This window comes from Meleagris gallopavo, chromosome 9 (genome assembly GCF_000146605.3).
Source record: "Meleagris gallopavo isolate NT-WF06-2002-E0010 breed Aviagen turkey brand Nicholas breeding stock chromosome 9, Turkey_5.1, whole genome shotgun sequence".
Classification (NCBI taxonomy): domain Eukaryota; kingdom Metazoa; phylum Chordata; class Aves; order Galliformes; family Phasianidae; genus Meleagris; species Meleagris gallopavo.
The window spans coordinates 1-12,861 of NC_015019.2; the positions used below are offsets into that span (position 1 = coordinate 1).

The following is a 12,861-nucleotide window of genomic DNA, read 5'->3' on the forward strand; positions in this document are numbered from 1 at the left end:
GCGATGGGGATGCTCAGCCTGCCGGGCTTCCTATCCTGCGGGAAGAAGAAGGTGGGGATGGGGCACGGGGCAGGTGGGCTGTGTGGGTACTCGGGTAGGTGTAGGGACGCTTGGACTGGTGTGTGTGGGGGAGGGAAATAGGTGGGTTACAAATGCACCTGAGCAGGTAGGGTATGGAAGTGCTCCAGGTGGGCATAGGGGCACTTGGGTAAATAGGGTATGGCTACCTGGGAGTGCTGGGCAGGTGAGGTATGGTGTACCTAGGCAGACATTAAAGCATCTATCCAGATTGGATGCAGGTAAATACAGGAATATGGGGGACCTAAATAGGTGGGCAAAAGGGGATGAGCTCAGCACTTAGACAAGTATGGATATATCTGGGCATGTACAGTGGCAGAGCAGAGGGTTCCTGGAGGTTCTGTCCCCAAGAGCTGGTAGGAGGAGCAGGATACAATTGGCTCTGAAGAATCTTTGGGCTCCCGGGAGGACCCTAACAGGTTTGTGCTGTCTGGTCAAGGACCAGTTGGACTGGTCACCCCACCTGGCTCTGCCCACCCTATCTGACTGCCCTGCCCAGAGATGTCCAGGTGATGCTGTGGACAGATAAATGAGGATACGACTGTTCTGCTTACCACTGGGGTGATCCTGAGCCTTCCCTCTTCTTCTCTTCCAAGGACTTCAGTCTGTCAAATGAAAAAGATGCTCACGTCAGCGACAATGATGAGAACTCAGATCGTGGCAACTGGTCGAACAAAGCTGACTACCTTCTCTCCATGGTGGGCTACGCCGTGGGCCTGGGCAACGTCTGGCGTTTTCCATATCTCACCTACCAGAACGGCGGAGGTACCTGTATTGAATGGCAATTCTGGGTGGGCACACCTTGCTATCTCCAAGAGCCATGAAGGCTGGCCCTGAGGCTGGATGTGTTTTGTCAAAGCTGGATGTGAGCATCTCGCTGAGAACTGGGATGATGCCCGCTGATAGGAATGGGAAGAGCAGGAAGAAGCGTCTTTGTGCTTTTTGAGTACTGGCTGAGGAGAGGGATATGATTTAGTTTTAACTGCAGGCTTCCATCTGAGTATTGAAGAACTCTTCTGACTTCCTCATCACTCGCACCTCTTTATTAATGTGCAAGTATCCACTGATAACCTAAATAGCTGTTCTCCCTCTTCAGTGTTTACCACTTTGATATGTTTATGGAGTGCGATTGAGTCCTCTCTGTCTTTGTTTTGCCTGGGCAAATGAACTAAGCTGGAATAATTATCTAAGCTCAGCAATAATCCCCATCAGATTCTACAGAAGTGTGGGGCAGAAAGCCTCTACCTGCTTACATAATAACTGGCAAAGCCAAATGGAGGCTCTAGATTCCCTGACAGCTCTTCCAGAGCTCTGTCTACCCACCAAGCAACCATTGGTAATTAGGAAGAGTGCAAATGCCTAGTATCTGCAGCGTGCTTACTTGTGTGTATTTATTTACTCTGCCCAACAGTCATTTTGAGTCAAATTCTGGACTCTTAAATGCAGCGCAGTTCATCTAACTGCATGTGGAACACAAGATGGCATTTTAGACAGAAGTTTTATTGGCTTGAGTTATTGGCCAGATTGCCTTACTTATGGCTCTTGAACAAAACTGTGAAAACCAAATAAGTCAGGACATCAGCCTATCTGTTAGGTGATTTGTATCTGCTGCAGCAGATTTAGCATTTAAAGCACCATTGTGTTGCTTCTTGTATCCTTCTTTGCCCCAACTAATTGAAGGGGGCTATTTGCATCCTTAAATTACAGCAGGTATTTGTAGTTCCTTGGAGAACTGGGTCCTCAGTGGCTTTTAAGTCAGGCAGCACAGAGGATGGATTTCTGCCTGGTTACATATGTGGATGTTGGGTCATGTTCAGGAAAGCTGTGTTCTCTCTTTCCTCATTCTTCATGCGTGCACAAAAGAAGTGCCAATCCCTTCCACAGGACACGGTTCTCATTGATGTCAGGTTAATGTGAGCTCTAAAATGGGCTTACACAAGAGCCATGCTGGGATCCTGTTTGACATAGGAGTCAGCCAACCGTATAAAATAATTTTCATGCTTTGACATCCTGTAGCAACTCTGATGGTGCAGCTGCAACTTGTGGCTAAGGATGTGAAGAAATACTTTTGTCCATGTTTAAATGAAAAGAAATAAAAAGCAGGCCAACCCTACAGCTGGGCAGCTTTCCTGGTTCTCTGAGAACGGTATCTTCAGTAGTCTTTGCAAAATCCCTTTAGCTCAATAAGAGGAATAATCCCATGTAAATCAATTCTGGTAACCCACGTCTCTTCTTCATAGGTACTATTAGTCTTACAGAAAACAACTTTTACATATCAATCTCTATATTCTGCAAAAAGCAAAAAAGCCACAGCAGGTATTTGAGACGGGGCAAAGTGGTCATAAAGAATACAGTGAATACTGAAAGATTCATTGTTTTCTGTTTTTTTCTTGTTCTCTGCTCAGGTGCTTTCCTAATCCCATACACACTGATGTTGGCATTAGCTGGCTTGCCCTTATTTTTCATGGAATGCTCCCTTGGGCAGTTTGCCAGCCTAGGCCCCATTTCCATCTGGAGAATATTACCATTGTTTCAAGGTTGGTACTGTTAAATTTCCTCATTTTATTAATGAACAGATGCAGATTGACGATTTCCTCATAGAATTATTAACTATGAGAAGCTTTTTCTGTTTGATGTGTGGAGAATGCTCCTACTGGAACTGGGTTAGTGTTACATTCCCAGATAAATGTCTTCCTTATTAACAGATAAACAGATGTGGGTAATGATTTTCCATGAAGTTTCTAACTATGTGAGGCTTTATCAGTGATTCATGCTAACTGCAGCTATCTGGAGAGAAGAAAATCACCACATTTGGTTCGTGATGGGGAAAACCCCACTTGCATACCTGCCAATGTACATAAGAGATTGTGAACCAAACTTTACCTTATCGCTCTTTCTTTACACTACAAATCCCAAACAACTTGCAGGACAGTTCCACGTTGATGTGCTCATTCTGCATTTGGCCACCAGAGTTGGTGCAGGCATATAGAGTTGGTTGATGTGTGCAGTCAACCAGGTCATTGCACTTCCAATAGGTAGGAAACTGATCCAATGGATCCAATAGTTTAGGCTCCAGCCTATGTGGGGGTTTGGATTTTACACGAAGACTTATGCGTTTGGAAACAACCGTTCACCTGCTTTACTCACTTATACCCACTCAGATTATGTGCATGTGGGTGTAAAGGGCTAAGTAATTGGTCTGTTTGTCCTCTATCTACCTGAGAAATTAATACAGGAACAAAGAAGGTTTGTTTTGCTTTTTTTTTCTTTTCTTGTGATTACAACAAGTACTTCAATCACCACCTTCTACAAAACAAAAGAGATTAGAGACTGGCTGGTTGACTTGCACTTTTTGCCAGTCTCTACTCAGCAGCACAACCAACCTTTCAAGAGAAGAATAGTGTGTTTATCTTTAAAGAAAAAGTCTATAGACACAGCAAATGCTTTGTGTGTCTGTGAAGATATAAATTTAAATATACTCCCTGAATGATTAGGAACTGTTTGGCAGATTTTCTCCAGCTCAGAACAAAGTTCATTTTAGCAAAGGAGAATACCAGTATTAATTGCAGACTTTTGCCATTTTCTGCTATTTCTCATTTATTGGAAAAACTAGTAATTACAAAGGTATCTTTAAAATGATCTGTGCTAAGTCTTGTATAGTTTCCTCTATTTTACTAAGAAATCAAAGCTTTCCACTGAGCTAGGAGAGGAAAAAATTATTGAATTTCTTCCTTAGACTTGATAACTAGTCCAATTATTTCTATGGGTCTAAGTTGAACCTTATTTCAAAAGCATGTGTGGGATGGTCAGTTTAGATCATACCCTTCATTTCATGGACTTACCCTTTCTGTCTGGTGGCTGTTTGCAGTTATTAAAAGTAGTCTTTGTCCCAAGAAGCCTTTCAAAAGTCAACTGAAGGCTCTTCGGTTTTTCAACCTGAGTTTGGAGTAATTAAGACTCTGCATCTTTCTGTTTCATAGGAGTGGGCATCACGATGGTCATCATCTCAACGTTTGTGGCAATCTATTACAACGTCATCATTGCCTATGCACTCTACTACTTGTTTGCCTCATTTCAAAAAGTGCTTCCATGGTCGGATTGCTTTTCCTGGGCAGATGAGTTCTGCAGCAAAACACGCCTGGGTACTGTGCTCAACAGCTATGGCTCAATATGTGATACTTGATAAAGTGTGCTTTGTGTTGTTTTCTGGGAGAGATTGCAGGAGCAAGATGGCAGCCGTGGCTTCAGGAAACAATTCCTGGATTTTGATTCTAAACACATGAGCATAATGCTTATCATCTTCTCTTTCACCAGCTTTAGGTTCTTGGGAAATCAACAGAGACCCAGGGTGAACTTTATTTATTTTCCCCCTCACCTTTAAACTCTAATGTTCCTGGAAATTGCATGTACCAGAAGAAATACTGCATTCCTATTGCACCAGGCCTAATGGCAGAGCAAATACCTCTCTTAAGCAAAGCAAAAGTATTCCTATAGCTTTTATCAGGGCTGCTTTCATTATCCTTTGCCTCCTCTGCAGCTACAATAATGCTGAGCACCAATAAGGCATTGATTTCATACTTTATTAACTGTTTAGGACATATCTCAATACTATTATTCTTGATGTTTGGCAGTGCATGTACTGCCAAATATTTATCTCCCTAGCTTTCTTATCAGGGTAGTTTGAGGCAAAAGGTGAAGCTGATGTGATAATTATTAGTTATTAGCTCAGTTGGAAACAAGTTGCCATATAACCTCTGACGCTATTAAAACAGGGACAGGAATTCAAAATTCAGCTGATATTGTGTTGAGTAACCTTCCACCAGATTTTATGGTAAATGCTGATACAGAGCTCTTGAATGTTGAGAGTAGGTTATATTTGCTGTGTGTACTAGCTGAAGCTATAACTGTTCAGAAAACATATTTACCATTGTAGGCTAACTTCATTTTTTTTCAATCACTGCTTGTTGATTGACTCTTTTTTTTCTTTTTTTCCCTGCTGTTTCCCTTCCAGTAAAGGACTGCAATGCAACATTAGATGGAGAAATCATTCATGCAAACTACTCGTTCATCACAAGCAACAACCTCACATGTATCAATGACACCATCAACTATAAACCTGTGCAGTTTCCCAGTGAACAGTACTGGAAGTAAGTAAGAAACAATCTTGTCAATGGGAATGAGCATGGAAATCTGTGCAGGAGGAACTTAAATTCTCATTGATGAGTGTGAGCCCTTAAAAATTATATGGAAGCAAATGAGCAAACATGTAGCAAGCTGAAAAATAATCCTGCTGAAGAAGCCTTCTCTTGAGTTCTGGTAGGGACTACATGGTGTTGTTGTATATGGTATCTATTTGGGGGGGGGGATTTATGCAGTAAAAGATACTTGTATTATTCATAATCAGAGCCTATTTTGAAATGTCCATTTCTTCAGCCATGTGATTTCTATCTGCCTGAGAACTGATTCTTGTCATGGGCTCTTCTGCTGTTAGAATTTCATGGTTAACTTGAAGGCATGATGGGACTTGCGGAGTCAGTCATGGAGCTGAGGGCTGGTGGATGCTGAAGAATGGAAAACACGCAGCTGCATTTTATGTTTTTTCAGCTCCAATCATGCAGTTATAGCTGCTGCCTGCAGGGTCTTGTAAATACATCATTGAATCATTACAATTAGAAAAGATCTCTCAGATCATCTGGTCCAACCATCAACCCATCCCCCCCAACCACTAACTATGTCCCTCAGTGCCAATACCTATAGGAAGCAGCTCGTTTTCCTTCAGGAAGGGGCTGAAGAGGTGCTTCTATCACTGTTTTCACTGTGCTGTTTTGTGCTTCCAGTAAAGTGGCTCTTCAGCGCTCCCCTGGGCTGGATGAGACTGGCAACATCGTGTGGTACTTGGCCCTCTGCCTGCTCCTGTCCTGGATGATTGTTGGAGCTGCCTTGTTTAAAGGCATAAAATCTTCTGGAAAGGTAAGTGAGGAAAAGCAGACGGCAGATTCTGACCTGATCCTGCCCAGCAGGAATCCCAGTGTCAGCTGGACTGAAGGGAGGCCAGCACAAGGCAGGATGCGATGCTAACCCACCACCCTCTGCTGGACCCACTATTAGGCTCTGCTGCTGCTCCTTGGCTTCAGAACTGTTATATAAAATATGAGTAAGGTGCTGATTGCTCAGCAGTTACTTAAGGCGCTGCTCTGCTGGCTCCACCAGGGCTGCCCTGTGTTTGGAGACCATGCTGTCATGCAGGTGATCCAGGCTGGGTGCTGGCAGCCAGCTGGCTGGCAGTGATGAAGGTGTGCATGTGACAGCACATGCACATATGCCGTGGTAACACCCAATAATTATTTGCACCTACAGACCAGTTCAGATATTTGGACAATAAAGGTCAAGTCCTACCAACAGTTGTACATGTACCTACCAGGTTGCGAAATCTTGTTTGTACCCAAGATTTCTGAGCTGCCTGTAGGGACCAGGTCCATAGGTGCTTATTTGCAGACTCTGGCTCTGCTGAACTACCAGGCCTGCCTGTGTTCTGCTGGGTAGGGAGGATCCTCTTCAGAACCCAGGCTGTATTTCATTCCTCGCTGCATGAGGCCCTTCTCTCAGTTTAGTTGATCCCCTTCCCATACCTCTTTCTTATTCCCTGTGTTGCGTCTCCATTACTTATTCCTTCAATCTGTTATAAGAAACTTTCTCAGCCTTTCTGCGCTCATTTTCTTTTTCCTCCCTAATTCCTCTCACTACGCCTTTCCACAGTTCCATACTGCCTGCCTTGCTTTGCTCAGCCTAATATCTCCTCCTATTCTCCTCTCTATTTGAAGTTTTCTGCCTTTTGTCTCAGAACTTTGTAGTGGAGTATCTGTGCTTTCCCAGCATCATTTAAATGCCACATTGTTCCTCTAAAACTTGTGTTATTTGGCTTCCTTGCAAATGGCTCTTCAAACTGTCACTGCTCTAGTGAAAGTAAGACTCTTTGAGGAAAAAGTTAAGAACCAGAACTATCTAGCTAGGCAGGAATAAGGAAGAGATGAATAGTTGAGAGAGTTGACTGCTGCAGGCAAAGATGACAGAGATCTTCAAAAACAGTCTCTCCATCTGATGGTGCAGGACAAAGGCTTGATGAAACCAGCACCATTCTTTCAATTATCTGCCTGCGTAACACCGAAACCAAGATTTGAGAAACAATAGTATTGTTAAACACAGCCTGCATGATAAACGCACTGCTGCTGGCCTGGATCCCACCACACTAGAAGTTGTATGGACAAACAACCTGGATTTGTGTCTGAGAGAGCTGAAAAGTCCTTGTTCCCAGTAAAGAGAGAAGTTTCCAGCATGGGCTGTTCTGTTTTGTTTTTTGATCTCTACAGGAGATATTTCCATCCTGATAACCTAATTTTGGCTGGCTTCAGGTCTTGTTTGCTGGAAGCGTTGCCTAGTAGGATACATCGGAAGTAGTTGAGTCCAGGCCTTGCCATAGTAATAAATTATGTCAGAAAACATTTCTGAAACTGATCAAGAGCTATCTGAAAAGTGGATATGTGGCTTAAGCCTTCTGCTGGAATGAAGCTCCAGAACTGGCTAAGCCAGATGATCGGTGCTTGACGTGTGCTCACCTCCAGTCCCACTTCCCGGATTGTTGGCTCTTTTTGTACCAGCAGCTCTCATCCTAGACCCTTGGCCTTCCTCATGCATGAAAGGCTGTGCATCTCATCACTGCTGACATGTGTCCCTGCTCTTCTTTCTGCAGGTTGTCTATTTTACTGCGCTCTTCCCGTATGTCATCCTGCTCATCTTGTTGGTGCGTGGAGCCACCCTGGAAGGTGCTTTGGATGGCATTGAATATTACATTGGGAAACAGTCCAACATCACCAAGTTGATGGAGGCAGAGGTGAGAGGTGTCAGGAAGCATGACACGTTTCTGTGGTTATATGGGCTTGGCCCATATAACAATTTACAGAACAATTTATTTTTTTATCTAGTCAAAAGTTCTTCACTTCTTGCCCTGAGTTCTGTATAGACAGCTGGTTTCTGGCTTTCCAGTAACCCCATCTCTATGAGAGCTTCAAACCCCTTTTCTAGCTACTCTCAGTCTGCTCCTTCCCTTCCACACTGGACAGCAGCAAATTCTATCACATTGCCTTTGAACAGTTCTCCAGAGGCAAAGTTTCACTGTAGCAAAACCGGCTGAGATGGCCCTTGGTGGGGGATCAAACATTGCTTGTGCACGATGCCCTCTTGCTTTGGTTGTAAGAATTTCAAGGAGAAATTCAGGCTGTGCATCGCCCAGTAAATCACCTCAGGAAATTGGATGGGTAGGGAAGGGTGCTTTGTGCAAAGGAAGCCTAGGTGACTTTTCATTATAGTTCAGTACATTAGTTCTGCTTGAACAAAAGCAAATACTCAGCGTGCTTCATTTGTGGTGTCTTATGTGAGCATCAGGCATTAACTGAGGGGATGCAGCAGGGGCACAGTTTCCCACATAAATCATTTGATTTGGTTGGGTCATGGTGTGAAGAACAAAAGTTAGTGAGCAAATGGAAGCTCGTTTCTGTGGCCTCTCCTGGTTTTTCTTATTCACTGGCACTGTGACAAGACTGACATCTTGACAACCTATGAAATGAACTGAATCTCTTCTTCAGAGTTGGCCCAATAAGGCCTAAATATTTGGCAATATACTTGGGATGCTGCCTTCATGATTTCATAGAGGACCTTGTTTGTGCTGGAGATTGCAGCATCACCAGCATGCTATATCCTACCTATTCTGAAGTTCAAATGAAATAAAATCAGATATTTAGTCTAAACATAGAAAAATCTTGGAGCTTCCATGGACAGTAATAACTCCCATGTTCTTGGTTCTGGTAGGTTTGGAAGGATGCAGCCACTCAGATATTCTACTCCCTCTCTGTGGCATGGGGTGGACTCGTTGCTTTGTCTTCATACAACAAGTTTCACAACAACTGCTACTCGGATGCTATTTTTGTTTGTGTAACAAACTGCCTCACCAGCGTATTCGCCGGGTTTGCAATTTTCTCTGTCCTGGGACATATGGCATTCGTGTTGAAGAGACCTGTCTCAGAGGTCGTGGACTCAGGTAGGCTGATCGTTGCACCATTGGTATAACTGAGCTTGAACAAAGCGTAGCAGTAATCTCCATCATTCTGCTTCTTTCCAGGATTTGATCTGGCGTTTGTAGCCTACCCTGAAGCTCTCTCCAAGTTACCAGTTTCCCCTCTTTGGTCCTTCTTATTTTTCTTCATGCTTCTGCTTTTGGGCCTTGACTCCCAGTTTGCCACCATAGGTGAGTGGGGTTTTAAGTAACTGATTGCATCCCAAATGAACAGCACCTTTCTAAATTGTGCTCTTCAAAACTCACACTTATCTTTCCCTTGCAGAAACACTTACAACCACCATACAAGATATATATCCCAAAATGATGAAAAAGTTGAGAATCCCTATAACCCTGGGTGTGTGTGTACTGCTCTTCTTTCTTGGTCTTATCTGTGTTACTCAGGTAAGGTGCCACACTTTGGTTTGGCAATGGCTTTAGTTATTCTGCAAGTGGGTCAGAACATCCCTTTTCAATGTGACAAGAGCTTCCCCAAGCACTTCCATTTGCATGAGTCTGAGAGAATCACCGATGCTGTCCACGTGCTTGGATGTGCAAATAGGAAATTCCCATGGGGAAGTGCTGGAGTACTACAGGGTGTTGTGTGGTTACTCAACTGGGATGTGTTTTTAAATAAAAGGCCTATAAATAGCCTGTGAGCCATCAACCTGACTATTTGCTACTGGGTAGAAGACTGTCTGTCTAATTTCAAGCATATATACACAGTGTGTCTGCAGCCTTGTGGGAACTGCTGCTAGATGTGGGTAGGACCTTTGTGTTCGGAACCAACTACCAAACAGGACAGCATTTGAGAAATTCTCTGTTCAAGCCATAAAAAACCTATTAACACATCATTACTCCTCCAGAAATACATGGGATTTTCAGTACACTGTGTGCTTTTTCTTGAGGCAATTGCTTGTACAGTTATAAAGGTTAATTGCCAGGATGACATCCAGAAACACAGATTTCTATGTGTAATTGGACTGAGAATATAAAGATCACTGTGGTGAATAGGCAGCAGTGTATGGTCAAGGAAAGCGTATAGGTTATGAAACATGACGGGGGGATTTGCAAAGGATGTAGTATGAAAGAGTGTGAAATATAAAGCTGTTCCCTGCTCTGTGATCCTGCTGTGGCATACAAGTATTCAAAGCCTTGTTCAACCAATGTGGGAAACTTGTGTAAGAACACGAGCCTATCAGAGCTGCTAACTGGCACAGCCATTCCTATAGCTCAGCATTAAAGATGATGAAGCAGTCTTTACCAACGTTTAACCTTATTTCTTTCTCATGTTACTGTGAAGCTGATGCTTTAATACTATAAGTGCCAAACTTGAATCTTGCTATCAGCTGTCTATATACACTTTGCATATACGTGGATCTCGATAACGTGACAAAACACCATAGATCTGCAGATGTGCTTTCTAATTGTTCATAGAGATGTTTAAATGAAATAATGTTTGCAAATGTGTGCTTAACCCAGAGAAATGGGAATTTGAAAAGCTCAGACTGGTGGTCAGTTAAACTGGCTTGAACAAGAGAACTTCATTTGCATAAAGATATTATGGGAACTGGGTACATTTTTCACCTCTTTCTTGTTTGTTCTGCAGGCAGGAATTTACTGGGTGAACTTAATAGATCACTTCTGTGCTGGATGGGGAATTCTTTTTGCTGCAGTCCTGGAGATAATAGGCATCGTCTACATTTATGGTAAATTACTGACATTGAAAAGCCACGCTTTGACTATAGATTTGATTATACAGACAGAGCATACATTAAACATTTGTTTCTGCAGTAAAAGATTTATGACTTCTTAATAGTTAGTCTTTTGTTTAATTATCATAGAGCTGGAGTTATTGACCTTGACCACCTCCTTCCTTGTGCCATTTTGAAATAGGCACACCTGCAGGGTCCATATGAGCTCTATGACACACCATGTGATTGCTTTTCCACAGGAGGAAACAGATTTATCGAAGACATTGAAATGATGATTGGGAAGAAGAGCTGTTTCTTCTGGATGTGGTGGAGGATGTGCTGGTTTTTCATTACTCCTGTGCTCTTAGTGGTGAGTACAGATGACTGGATTATATTAATGTGATAGAGTTTATTGATTTGGTGACGGATAGGTTTCCATGTAAATATTCAGGGATGAATGCCCACGCTCTGTATGCAAAGACAAGGTATAGCTGAGTCAGTGGAGCATCCTATGCATTATCCATACGTTTCAATACATGCCACTTATAGAATTGTTATGGTTAGAAAAGACCACTAAGATCACCAAGTCCAACCATCAACCCACTTCCATGCCCACTGACCATATCCCTCAGTGCTATATCTCTGTGTTTCATGAAAACCTCCAGGGATGGTGACTCCAGCATCCTCTCCAGGACAAGCTACACCTTCAGATCCAGCAAGCTGGATCTATGCTCCATGGAGTAACACAGAGCCAAACAGATTGTCTATTTTAGCAGCTGGCTTCTAATTATTGCAGATGAATATATATTAAAACCAAGCCTCTTGTTTGATAGAAATCCTATTTTCTGGACAGATCTCTTGCATAGATTTAGTCTTCGGATGTCCAGGTGTTCACCTGTCTGACACTTCTCTTTTGTTCTGTAAAAATACATAAAACCTCTCAGGTTTCCATTACTCCTCTGTTCCTCGCTGTGACTGGAGATGGTTGGATTTTGTCGTATTACTGAGCTTAATATCCCAAATCCAAGAGCAGTGGCAGGTCTCTGGCCAGAAGGCATTGTCTTTATTCTCCTCAGATTATAATTAAGAAAATGTTCTTTATAAACATCTTCCTTCTGCCACCATTTAATCATAATTATTTGTCATTCCTGTAAGTAAGGGAACATTAGAGCACATAAAACATTACAGAAAAAGATGCTGAGCTTACTCAGTAACGTGCCCTCCAATGCTGGGCTCAACAGAACCCAGAAATCTAGTTCTGTTTAAATGTATGTACGTTTAAAATGTTGGCTTGCATGTCAACATCCTCTGATTTCTGTTCGCCAGTCTCACTGCTTGACCATAGCTCAGCACTGAATCCTGTACAACAAATCTCATGTTCAGAAAGCATGAAGAAACTGCAGAAGTGTAGATAGGTTGGGTCGTTTGTTTGTTTGTTTGTTTGTTTGTTTTTAAACTAAACTGGAAATATGGCACAAGTTGAAGTCAACTGGAAATCTGCTTTTCTCTCCTATCTATTTCTTTATATATATTTTTAAACAGGCAATTTTGGTCTGGTCGTTAGTGACGTTTTCAGCTCCCACTTATGGCTCAGTGCTATATCCAACATGGGGAACTGCTGTTGGTTGGTGTATGATCATCTTCTGTGTCATCTGGATTCCCATTGTGGCTGTTGTAAAAATACTTAAGGCAGAAGGAAACCTTTTTCAGGTAAGGATACAACACAGTGGTCATTGTCCCCAATTTTGCTTTTCATGGCATTGTCAGGAATGTCTGTGCCTTTTTCTCAAAAGCATGTTGAATATCTCAAGGTTCTATCACCTGGATCTGTACACCAAACCACATCTTTGGTAGAGCCAAATGTACCCTATTGTGGTCTGGTATGAAGATAAAGTCTATTTCTCTGGAAATGTTCAACAGTGATATTTTTGTTGTTGTTATTCCACTTACTTAGAACACTATATACATAGTATGTGCGTGTGT

At 42.6% G+C, this 12,861-nt stretch overlaps 1 protein-coding gene across 1 annotated transcript; it reads left to right on the forward strand.

The window, feature by feature from the left end:
* The first annotated feature begins 3 nt into the window (after positions 1-3).
* SLC6A14 (solute carrier family 6 member 14) lies at positions 4-12,798 on the forward strand. Its single transcript, XM_010714963.3, has 13 exons — positions 4-51; positions 675-843; positions 2,484-2,615; positions 4,059-4,220; positions 5,090-5,225; positions 5,916-6,048; positions 7,826-7,966; positions 8,941-9,169; positions 9,251-9,376; positions 9,471-9,589; positions 10,794-10,893; positions 11,139-11,248; positions 12,421-12,798. Exons 1-13 carry the CDS (start codon positions 4-6, stop codon positions 12,730-12,732), a joined length of 1,917 nt encoding a protein of 638 aa, XP_010713265.1. The 3' UTR covers positions 12,733-12,798.
* The last annotated feature ends 63 nt before the right edge of the window (positions 12,799-12,861 follow it).